At 48.5% G+C, this 12,341-nt stretch overlaps 1 protein-coding gene across 2 annotated transcripts; it reads left to right on the top strand.

Annotated features, from left to right (window-relative positions):
• Positions 1-614: 614 nt before the first annotated feature.
• Positions 615-7,710, top strand: mrpl28 (mitochondrial ribosomal protein L28). Of its 2 annotated transcripts, none has more exons than XM_083637536.1 (6): positions 615-719; positions 1,657-1,975; positions 4,203-4,355; positions 4,460-4,594; positions 6,121-6,207; positions 7,235-7,710. In XM_083637536.1, the coding sequence occupies exons 2-6, from the start codon at positions 1,691-1,693 to the stop codon at positions 7,328-7,330; spliced, it is 756 nt and encodes a 251-aa protein (XP_083493662.1). In that variant the 5' UTR covers positions 615-719; positions 1,657-1,690; the 3' UTR covers positions 7,331-7,710. The 2 variants fall into 2 exon arrangements, with proteins under 2 accessions (XP_083493662.1, XP_083493663.1); XM_083637537.1 differs by having other exon boundaries at positions 638-719; positions 1,661-1,975.
• Positions 7,711-12,341: the final 4,631 nt, after the last annotated feature.

Genomic DNA, 12,341 nt, shown 5'->3' with positions numbered 1-12,341 from the left:
TGTGTTTATATGACAAAGATATGCGTGAAGGCGTTTAGTTATCTTTGATACTTCATGTATAGGCGCTATTCTTGAGTAATACAAGCAAATACAACATTTGTTATAAAACCATGACTGAGACACAAACTTGTTCTACCATCTATATATAGGTTTCAGCGTGCTGGTTAATAGTGCCCGGATGAGCCTCGGTGGTCCGGGGTGCAGGCTTCAAACCTGTAGCTGCTTAGCGGCAGAGTGGTTCAATTCCACCTTTCGGGCGGCTTTTGATCTGTGATCTACAATGACCCGAATGGTTGTTTTGTCTTTATGTTGCATGTTTATAGAAAACTCTCTCGATAATGCAGGCTAAACTCTCTCGATAATGCAGCCTTATTTCCGGTTATACTTTGCTATTGGACTTCACAATAAAATATAACTAATAATAATAATCATACTCATCATCATCATAAATCATCATCCAAACGCTTGAACGAGCTAGTGCTACAGACTGTAAAAAGAGACCAGTTCCAAAAAATAGTTGACAGACAGCTTGTGTCGACCAATCATCAACGAGAGCTTCCTGTCTGTCATCCAATCATTCTTCTCCGCAGCGCAGGCGTGTTCCATAATGCGGAAGTTGTGCTGTTTGACAGAATGTGCAGAATGTCCTTGATTTTGCCTTAACGTGGGGCAAAACACAGCTTGTACTGTATCGAGACCATATTCTTTCCTACTAATTGGTGAGATATACTTTTCACAGTACTCTTACAGGCACATTAGCATGATGAAGGCGCTATTTCATTAAGTAAACCGGCTTGTAACTGGGTTGTTAGCTAATGTTAGCCGACTTGCTAATGGGATCTTAACGTTGTCAAAGTAATTTGCGAGTTCCCCTTGCTAACGCTAGTTCTGTAAATTGTCATTTATTTGTTAATAGTTTAAAAGATAATTCTCACTTAAATGGATTCTGTTATAAAAGTAACGCTACAATCATGTCCTTACTGTCAACAGTGACAGTGTTGCTTTGTATGCACTCACTGCTTTGGCTTTAACTTGTAACTTTAATTTATTGTCCTAGACTGCCACCAAGAACCTAATAATCCATCACGAAACTGTTGGTATAAAAACCATAAAGATGTGTGTCTTTAATTGCATTATATGCTGGCAGAAGTTACCTAAACTCTACCATCTATTCAGGGAATCTATTAGGAATGTATTTGAAACGACATTTTAATGAAATACGGCATATGTCATATGAGTGACCCCAGATTGTGACGATTTATTGCCAATCTCACAGTCGAATAGTCACAAAATGTGGTTATGAAACAAGGATCATTCCATTCTCGATATACTGTATGGGGCCTGGGGGATGAATATAGGATTGATTGTTTTTTCTTGATCTTAATATATAGCCTATTTTGGTATATCAGCCTATCAATATCAAAACCAAGTCCCAATTATAAACAAACAAATCAAACAAGCTCATGCCAATGGATTTTCTGATTGCCAGATAGTCTTATACTCTATTTTACAAAAGAATAGTCGAATATTCGTATTGAACAGCCAAATCCTATTCGACTGACAGAATTCTGAGTCGGGTACAGCCCTAATATGGCAGGATGAGTGGTCACCTGTATGTCAATGCGTCTTCCTGACAGTGTTTACTCTTTCTTCCAGGTAGGCTTGCACTCGGCCAGAAACAATATCTGCTATGCCTCTTCATAAATACCCCCCCAAAATCTGGGAGGCCCTGAAACTGAAGCAGGGCATATACACTCGTCTCCCCAAACACTACCTAAAGTCCCTGGAGCAGAAAGAGCCCACCCCGGTCCACTGGAAGCCCCTGGGAGTCAAGTACAGAGCCAACCCCCAATCTGGACACAAGGAGCGTGTGCAGGATATTCCTATACCCATCTACTACCCTCCAGAATCCCAGGACGGCCTGTGGGGAGGAGAGGGGTGGATCTCAGGGTTCAGATATGCCAACAATGACAAGGTGAGTAGTCAGGAAGATTGTTTCCCCCCTGACCCCACATTTGTAGTGATCTCGCCAAAATGTGTTTGATTTGAAGCTAGCCTATCTCTCTCTCTCTCTGTCTCATCTTCCATGTCTCTCTTCACTGTAACCTGTCAAATAAACCGGAGAAACCATACAAAAATAATAGCAAAGTAATGGAATAATAAACCTGGGTTATATTTACCTTCAAATAAGCAAATATATATATATACAGCTGGCTGTCCTCAGTTATCTAGGGCAGTGGTTCTCAAATTCTTTCACACGAAGGACCCCTAAACTGACCACCATTAGACCACGGACCCCCATTTGATAGGATTTTGTCCCACGGTCCCCCATATGATAATAAGATTGATGCTTTTAGATGTTTTATTACAGAAAGTCTATAAAACCCCAAATAGTCAAGGAGGTACGGTGGTGCAGTGGTAAGCACTATCGCCTCACAGCTCGAAGGTCGTGGGTTCGATTCCCACCTGGGCCGATGTGAACGCTGAAGGAATGCGTGCCCGTCCGCATGTCCTCGAGTGCCCACCACCCGGGTGGGGTCGGCAAAATGGCCTTTCTGTGTGGAGTTTGCATGTTCTCCCCGTGCCTCCCGGGGGTCTCCTTCATATAGGAACCCCCTTCACAAAAACATGCAACATCCTGGTTGCTTATATGGTTCCTCCTCTGATCGTTAAGGGCGCCTGTTCAGAGGGAGGGGAACTGGTTGGAATAGCGTGAACCTCCCACGTGCTATGTCCTACCGGGGGAGCTTCCTCGGGCAGGTGAAAAGATGCGGCTGACTTGACTGCTCATGTCTCGGAGGATGCATGGAATCAGTCTCGGCTCTCCCCAGATCGGCAGAGGATGGAGTAGCAACCAGGATTGAGTAATTCAAATGAGCACTAAACGGGGGATAAAAATGGGATAAAAAATCGGGAAAAAAAACATTAACACATTAAGTGCCAGAGACGACCTAACTCGTCTTACATAATCCAGCGCTTAAGTGCCAAGGACGAGCTAACTCGTCTTACATAAACATTTTTTTTTTTTGACGGTGGGACATCAATCAACCCCTTTTACATCTTCGAGATAACTATTTGGAGCAAGAGCATGTGTGTAATCTATTTTACCGACCACTAAGTGGCGACAGATACAGAGAGAAGCCACAGCCACGGGACCCGTACAGCCGCCTCCCGCGGAAATGGCTTGGCGATTTTACAGTCAGGAGCCCGGAGACACACACACAGAACGGACAGAGATCCCCTCCCCCCCAGAGCCGCGGAGCAACGCGCGAACACACACACACACACACACACACACACACACACACACACACACACACACACACACCGCGGGAGCAAGCCATTCAAGGAAATGGCTTGGCGATTTTACAGTAATCCATTTCAGACTCGTCCCCGCACGCAGGCAAGCAGGCAGGCAGGCACGCAGACAGACAGGCAGGCAGCACAACGCGCTTCTGACACGCCCGCTGTTAGGAGGAAGGAGGAGAAGACACACGGAGGGAGGAGTTTGAATGAGAGGGGTGTTTCCTGTTGTTATGGAGGAAATTACTGTTCAAAACTATTGTTTAGAATGTCTGACGGTCTTACTGATGCCAAAAATGAATGGTTAAAGTGACTGTTTCACAAAAAGCCATTTATCTCTGAATAAATTTCCAGACGCTGAAACCATGCTGTACTCAACGGCTAATATCTACATAACTACTAACTCTGCAAACTAACTCTTTTAGACAGAGAAAGCACACATTCTATTAGTTATTTTTAGATGATTGGTGTTCATGAATTCTTAACAGAAAAGAATCCTCGGCTGTTCTAAAATGAGCCAGAATCGTCAAAAACACCCCTGGCACAACTTACCTACAGGAATGAAAACATGGCTGGCATTCAATGTGTTAAAAAAAAAAAAAAAAAAATAGTCATTGTGTTACTTATGGACTTATAGCTAAAATAAATTACCCCCCTTTTGGCTGGGGACCCCCTGGAACGCCTTCAAGGACCCCTGGGCGACCCCCATTTGAGAACCACTGATCTAGGGATGGTCGTATGACCCTGAAGCTCGTAACAGACTTTAGTTCCCCATCAGTTTCTGCTTCATAACCACGTACCAAGCTGCAACATTTAATACCGGTATTCAACTATAAAGCTGACCAAGTGGAATAAACTGCCCAGTGTCTGTTTAACCTTTGATGCTTCTCTTTCCTTAGCTGAACGTCCGTCTGCAGAAGACCTGGAAACCACAGTTGTTCAACAGAGAGCTCTACAGTGAGATCCTCGACCACAAGTTCACCATCAGAGTCACAGCCAGGACTCTGGACCTCATCGACGCCGCTTACGGATTCGACTCCTACATCCTGAAAGTAAGAGAACGCTTTCTTGTCTCAAGACACACTTTGACAGCACAACTTCCCATAACAAGCTTTCCACATGCCAGTGCTGATTCTTTTATCAAAACCTCCATTAGACATCAAAGGAAGACCTGAACTCCAAGGTGGGGATGGACCTAAAGCGGGCCATGTTACTTCGCCTGGCTCGCAAAGAGACAGAGCTTTACCCCGACGACCAGTCCAAGAGAGAGCATGTCTACAAGAAATACAAGGTGAGAGAGTTGTGTTAGCTCAGTGACTCCATATCTTTTGGTTTGCTTGGCTCGGCACTCAAGACGAAATATACGAAATACCTATTGACTGTTCAATAATATGTGACAGCGGGCGTCTGGGTAGTGTAGCGGTAGATTCCCTGCCCACCAACACGAGGGTCGCAGGTTCGCATCCCTGTGTTACCTCCGACCTGGCTGGGCGTCCATATGATTGGTTGTGTCTGCGGGTGAGAAGCCGGATTAGGGGTATGTGTCCTGGTCACTGCACTAGCGCCTCCTCTGGTCGGTCGGGGCGCCTGGTCGGGGCAGAAGGGAACTGGTGGGAATAGTGTGATCCTCCCACGTGCTACTTCCTGCCGGTGAAGCTCCCCGCTGTCAGGTGAAAAGAAGCGGCTGGCAACTGTGCATGTGTCAGAGGAAGCATGGTGCTAGTCTACGGCTCTCCCCAGATCGACAGAGGGTGGAGCAGTGACCGGGGCAGCAGGGGGAAAAATTGGCCAAGTACAATTGGGGAGAAAATGGAGAAAAAATTCTGGGGGGGGAAGTTACCTAGTGTGCATGTGAAGAACCCGGCAAACATTTTCACGTATAACGACCGTCTTCTGCACATCAAACCACTACGTCTAGTCAGGGCCTAATTATATATCTGGAATGGAAATCGTAGCGACGTCGATGATGTTTCCTGCACGGCCGCTGCACGTAGATTGTCTCCTTCCCCACAACGTCGAAATATGCCGCTCCCACAACGGCTATATTCTGATATTCAGATAAAAATCTGCATTCTGCACAGTGTGCATTCAGCAGCATTATATCCTACTACAGTATGTCCAGATTTAACGCCTCGCAGTTAACGCTAATTCAGTTTGATGATTCCAACCAATGATGAGACAGGTATATATTTTATATTATGTATGATAACGTGAGATTACCATTTATTTAGCAGACAGCATCATACATACAGCACAACACCCCATTATGGCCCAGATTACCCAGAACACAACACTACATTCTTACGGCAAGAGTAATGGGACAATACACCACAGGAAGCTTGTGATAAATACGATAAAAAGGCACACACACTACAGGTTAAAACTATACTATACTATATGACATAAACGTGTTTTCATATTTAAAAAAAAAAGGCATTCAGTAGTAGTCATTGTATGTGATCACTGATTACACAACCAAATACATTGTCAATCAAATGTCGTTTTATTCATCAAAAACACAAAAGACACCTAGATGTGGTGTTTTCTGAGGAATATATCTTCAATATCTCTTGTTTTGTAAGAGACAGTCTAGACTGTTACTTTGGGGGAATGTGGAGACGATGTCACCTTGTGGCCGGCGGCGGCATGACTTTCTGGGTAGACGACCGACAGAAATTAAACTGTGTGGTGACGTCGCGGTCGAGACAATAACGTTTGGTGGGAAGTGAAGGAACAGGATTAAAAACGTGTTGCTTAGTCAAAGCGTGTTTGTCCTGTACTTGTTTCCTCCCTGGGGCTGTTGACTGTCCTGAGCAGCAGTTTGAGATCCCACAGGAGGAGGCGGAGTGGGTTGGTCTGAGTGTGGAGGAGGCTGTGGAGAAACAGAGGCTGTTGGAGCACAAGGTAACAAACATCCTAATACACACATTACTCAAGTTGGCCGGTTCATTCAGCGCTTGGCAACCGTTTCCCCTAAACACCCCAAAAACAAAGCAATACGCCTTCCCTGTTGCTTGCTGTTTTAGATCATTATTAAAGGCAGACTAGAGGCTTCAAATATTTACGGTACTATTTCTCAAGAAAAATACATCGCATATGTGATTATTTGTATACAGTATTAGAAATGGATGTATTTAAGACTCCAAGCATCATTTTTCTGTCCCCACAAATCATCATCATGGGAGGTCCCGGGCCTCATATTAAGATCCACTGACCCTAATAATTAAATGCATGCAAAATACTTCAACTCCTATTTAGTGCCTTAAAGGAGAATTTAGTTTTTTTTTCAACCTGGACCCTATTTTCCACACTGTATCTGTCTAAGGGACTCATCGTGACATATTTTTTTCAAATTGGTCGAGAGAGAGAGTGAGAGAGTGAGTAGCAGGGAAGCTTGTGCTGTGTCAACACGGAGGATTTCACCTCTCGTCAACAGCGCTGTGCTGTGCTCCTTTCTCTATCTCTCCCCTCGCCTCTTCATACGCACATTTTCTCTGTCCGACAGTAAACCCCGGAGAATAATATTCATGTATAGAGTCGTTTCCATGTTGCCAAACACTATAATGACAGTTCGAGTCTCCCAGCGGCAAACCAAGCAGTTTTATTAGCGAACGTGTATTGACGATGCGGTGCGGGATTGCCCTGTGTAGTATCACTGTGTACCGGTAGTTGTTTGAGCACATTGCTCAAGCTGTAAACAAGGCTATCTCGGTGAGTTCTCGACCAATTTGAAAAAAATATCTCACGATGAGCCCCTTAGACACATACAGTGTGGAAAATAGGGTTCACCGGTCCAGGTTGAAAAAAAACTAAATTCTGCTTTAACATTCACATTTTCAATACTTTTGAAATACCTAGTATTCGTAATCTTACCGCCATGTACAGACTTACTCTGCTGTGGATTCTGACTCGGTTGTGTTGTGTCTCTTAGGAGCCGGATCCTTTGTTTAAAACCTGTGTGGACAAACTGGTGATGGAGCTGACCATCCAAAAGCTCTCTCAGCCACAGCTGGTAGAGAAGAAGTAACGAGCGGAACCATGTCAGCACGACACAGGAAACTGTCAAAGTCAAATGAATTAGGTTGAACTGTCAAGCGGTGGTGTGAGAAACCATCTCGTCTTCAGTCACCAAAAGTTTGCTTCCTCAGTACTGAATTGACACACGGGACGACTTCCTGAAGGTTTTGGGTCACTTCCACTTAAGTGACACGGGGGCGGGGTGGAAGTGACAAAAAATAACAAGGTCGCGTTGGACTAATGCTTATTTATTTTGCTTCTGTTTTTTCCTGGCATTGTTTTGTGCGACCTTGTTGTGACCCTGGAAAATTATCCACCAATGTAAATGTTCCCCGAACATCTGTGATGTAAGGCCCATTTGGGGAATAAAATAATTCCTTTTTTCTTAAACCCCTTTTTCTGCTCATCTGTTGCACAATTCCTCTGCAGTTGTTTTTCAGCACAGTGATTCATTGATTAAATACGTGATCTTAGGTGGAAAGACGGATGCTTTGTTTCCAAAAATAGCATAACCCTCTCAAGTATGAGCCCATAATGTCAGTTTTATTATCTTTAAGGACACTATTCCAAAATCTAGTTCAATGATGTTCATCATGTCTTCATTTATGATTAGACGTTTATGTTTTACTTCGTTTCGAACTCAAGCTCTCACTAGTGCCTTAAACGCTGCAACGCAGCCCTATGGAAGACTGTTATTTTGCTCCAAAATTACTTTTCATTAAAACCTGACCACCCACCCGTAGGTGGCGTGGTACCCCCTGGGACTGACACGGATCCACGTGACTACGTCACGTCCTGCCAGTCCAGGGAAAAATCACTTCCGCTTTCTTCCACCCGCTGTGAAGACGTGTTTTGTGAAAGCTCCGACGGTTAACAAGGAGTTATATTATATAGCTTTAGATACTAGGCTCGTCCCGGCTGACTTGCCCACCTCAAGAGGGTCGCGTGGACGGGATAAAGCAGGCTTCGGAGACCGACTCTGTACCCTTCACCCTGCGGCGTCGGAACAAGTCATCTAAAGCTAAGAGTATCTTCCTTAGTTAACTGTTTATTGCTACCGCCGTGTAGCTCTACTGCTATCGCCGTATAGTGGTTATTGCTGCCGCTGTGTAGCTTTGCTTCGCTCCCCTGGCTGGGGCAGCGTTTTCGTTTGAGGGCCGATTTAGGTCCGCGCTCAAACTGTTAAGCTTTGCATACGTGCAAATAGCTTGTACCACGTAGCACAGGAACAAAGAGGCTAAGTAGCCCAGTTGTTGCAGATAGCTACCTTGGCACCCGTGCGGGTAGTTTTCGTGTGCTAGGTACTTTAGGCGCCGGCTTTAAAGCGCGCGCGTTAGATAGTTAGCTAGTTTGCTCAGTGCAGCTAGCCTGGACTACCTTGTAAACAGCTAGGTGCTGTATTAGATGTGAGGCTACGCTGGTCGGTTACGACCAGCACAATTAATTTGATGTGTGCATGCAAGGCAGGAGCACGCCGCACAGGCGTTGCTGTGACCTACATAAATGTAGTGTAGCTTTACTGGCGTCTGGGATTTTAGCTGGGCGATACGCTAGCTAGGTGAGCCCGCCCCGCACCTTGTGTGGGCCGCTTCTCTCAGTACTTACGCCATCTTAAGGCCCAATTATACTCCATTTTCATCCGTAACTAAGGGCGTCCATTTCAAACGGTGTAATCGTCACTGTCCACATGCTTCCATGCGTCTTTCACGTTGGTATCATGTTAAGTAATACATCCACCACAGTAGAGAGTCAAATGCATGAGTGTGTGTGATTTCCTCCGTTTCATGCGTATCTGTAAGCTTTCAGATGACGGACAGAAAACGGACAAAATTAACGCAGAGTACGGACAGAGGGTCTGTCCGTCTCCGTCTTTAACGTTGAGTATAATTGGGCCTTTAGCCAGCTTGCTTGTCTGCTAAGTGTTGCTTGCCTCGTGCAATTAGCATCTACTAGATTGCAACTCCCTTTGAGGAGTTTCTTCTGAGATTGACTAGCTTCACGGGCCGCTGGCCTTTGCTTGCGGTCACGCTTGCTTCCCCGTGTTACTCAGGGTAGAGACGCGCTACACCGGCCTGTACGCAGGCTTGTGTTAGCGCACGCTTGTTTCAGTGCTTATGCTAGCTTAGCTAGTGGCTTCCACGTCTGTTCTCTCGGGTTAACAGGTTGTGGGTATTGGTGCCCCCCCTTCGGGATGGGCTATTGCCGCTTACGTTACCATTGCACGCGCACGTTCGCTAGCCTCCGGGTTGCTTACTGTCTAGCCTGTGCTTCTCGCTAGCTTGCTTAAGCAGTACTCCCGCTAATAGGGTGCGCCCTGCGGGAGCTTGCTATTAGTGGTTAGCTTCCTGCTTCCTCTTGCTACTGAGCAGGGAAGGTCAGGGAGGGGATGGGCCGTGTGTAAAACTACTTGGCCGAGTATGAATCGGCACGTTAAGTGCGTGTTCGGCCTTGGGCACGAGCACGCTGCACAGGCGCCTTGAACCTTCGGTTTTGTCCGCAGCTAAGCTCTTTAGAGCTGACCAAGGTCCGCTCTCAAAGAAGTGTTAAAGCTAGCGTGCCTTGCATAGGTGCAGATAGCAATATTAGTACTGTTTAGCACAGAACGATAGCATTTTGCAGATAGCTGGCGTGCACCCGTGCAGTTAGTACCTGTGTGCTAAGTACATTGGGCGCGAGATACCTCCGCTACAATAGACATACTGCTCCTTGCTGGCGCTACGCGTCCAGCAGGGCGTACAGCTCGCCAAGGTCTGGGCTCAGTGCCAGCCTTTGGCTTGTAGCTCTAAGGACAAGCCCACCGCCCTTGGTGCCCAAGGCCCGGGGTGGTTGGGAGCTCTCCATGGGTCGCACTCCCTTGTTGGGGCGCCCCCTGCAAGTGCAGGGAGCCTGGCTGGGGGCACAGCGCACCTTGGTCCATGGCCACGGCCTGGCCTCGGTTGGCAGCAGGCAAGCCCACCGGTTGGCTCACCAAGGCTGGGCTTAGTTCCAGCCTGCGGCTTGTAGCTTTAGACCCACCGTCCTCGGTGCCCAAGGCCCGAGTTCGGTCGGGAGCTCGCCCAGGGTCTCATACCCAGCATCAAGGCTCGCCTTGGTCCATGGCTACGGCCTGGCCTCGGCTAGAGGCTCCTAGGACAGCCCACCATCAATGGCGCCAACAGCTCATTGCTGGTCGGGAGCTCGCCTGGGGGCCGCACTGTCGGACAAGTCCACGTGCGTCTCGAGAGAGAACGTTACCTCCGCAGTCCCCCCAGCCTGCGAAAGGCGCACGGCAGGGGGGGGGGGGGGGGGGGGTTACTTCGATACAACAGCGCGTCAGTAGGCGGAGCTTGCGTAAGAAGTTCTCCCCCAGCATGCACAGCTTCTACGGAACTGTCCATGCGGCGGGGGGGCGTAGCCTCTCACGTCCCGCCCCCCCATCAGGGCACCGGATCGAAAGGTCCCGGGGCCCAGCAATATGCTCATGACTATATTTCAGGGATCATTTCTATAGTTTCTAACTTGAGAAATGTGTTTCTAAAAATGTTCAGTCTCGCTATCCAAAACGATGATGAGACGGTGATATTTTTTTCTGAGCGCGAAGCGGGCAGAGAGACTTGATTCAGTTCATATGCTCTCTGCTTTTGATGACCGTTCACTGTCTCCTATGGGGACATTGAGGGAGAGAGTATGATCCGAGTGGTGGAACGGGTTCCGCTCCGTTGGCCACAAGAGACCATCTTGTCCAACAGGCTCGATGCCTGGGAGCATCTATGTTCCCCCGTCCCCATTACGGCGCACCCTCCAGTGGGGATACGCGCTACAGTTTGCCCACCCACGTTCGACGGGACCCCCGATCTGGCCGTGGAGGAGGAGGCCATGGACGGCTCCATGCGTCCAAAATTGGACCTTCGGCGTCTCAAAAACAAGACGCTGAGGAAGTCCCGTCCCGAATGCTCTCTTCCCCGCCTGTTCAAGTTGAGACAGGGGGATTTCTTACTTCCAGGGATCTGGAAGGTGCGGTCTTCCATGTCCACATGGTCAGGAGACACAGGAAATACCTGAGGTTCTCCTTCCTGGGGAAGGCTTACGAGTTCTGTGGCTTGCCATTCGGCATGTCTTTGAGCCCGCGAACCCTCACGGTGTGCGTGGAGGCAGCCGTGGCTCCCCTCCGCGCGAGGGGGATCCGCGTCTTCCTATATCTCAACGTCGTTCTCTTAGCGGCCGACTCGAGGGTCGGTGCCGCGAAACATACCAAGGTGGTGACCGATCACCGGCAAACCTTAGGGTTTTTGGTGAACCGGCAGAAGAGTTGCCTCGTCCCAGCGCAGGCGGCGACCTTCCTGGGGCTCGAGCTATACTTCCTGCCTTTCGCCAGAGCGACAGGCTCGCACGGTTCGGACAGCAAGCCAAGGACGTTAGGTCTGTGCCCTCGGTGTCAGTGCATCAGTGCACAGTGATGTTGGGCCTGATGGCCTCAGCACTGCATGTGCTCCCGCTAGGGAGGCTACACATGCCCTCGTGGTCCAAATATGGTTCTCAGGCTTCGCCTGGACTCGGCCGGGGACCGTCATCGCAGGGTTCCTCTGACAGGTCAGGCCTGGCGGGCGATGGCTATATGGGCGGACCCCCGTTACCTCTCGAGAGGTACTCGGTGGGGCCCTGTCCCGCTCAGGATGGTGATTCGCACAGACGCCTCCCTCTGGGGAGGGGGTGCGATTTGCGGGCATTTTTCGGCGAACGGCCGGTGAAAGAGAACGTTGCCTCCGCAGTCCCCCCGGCATGCGGAGGTAACACTTCCAGCGGCTCACACATGGGCACCATGTGCTGATTCGCTCGGACAATAGGGCAGCGATCGCCCACCTGAACAAACAGGGCGGTGTGCGGTCGGGGGCGCTGAACCATAGCGGGGATTCACCTGTGGGTGTATCCCCGTCTCCTTTCAGTGTCAGCGGTCTATCTGCCGGGACGGCGGAGTTACGACCGGCCTGCTGTCTCGAGGCAATCCCCGTTATACGGAGTGGTGCCTCCACCCTCGGGTGATG

This window comes from Poromitra crassiceps, assembly GCF_964638095.1.
Source record: "Poromitra crassiceps genome assembly, chromosome: 5".
In the NCBI taxonomy this organism is placed as follows: domain Eukaryota; kingdom Metazoa; phylum Chordata; class Actinopteri; order Beryciformes; family Melamphaidae; genus Poromitra; species Poromitra crassiceps.
This window is presented reverse-complemented; position numbering and strand designations above follow the sequence as displayed.

Bases quoted from the DNA above. Each gene is read 5' to 3' on its own strand.
- mrpl28 (XM_083637536.1), top strand. From the start codon at position 1,691: ATGCCTCTTCATAAATACCCCCCCAAAATCTGGGAGGCCCTGAAACTG. The intron at 4,356-4,459 runs GTAAGAGAACGC...AACCTCCATTAG, and splicing joins TCGACTCCTACATCCTGAAA to ACATCAAAGGAAGACCTGAA. The intron at 6,208-7,234 runs GTAACAAACATC...TGTGTCTCTTAG, and splicing joins AGAGGCTGTTGGAGCACAAG to GAGCCGGATCCTTTGTTTAA.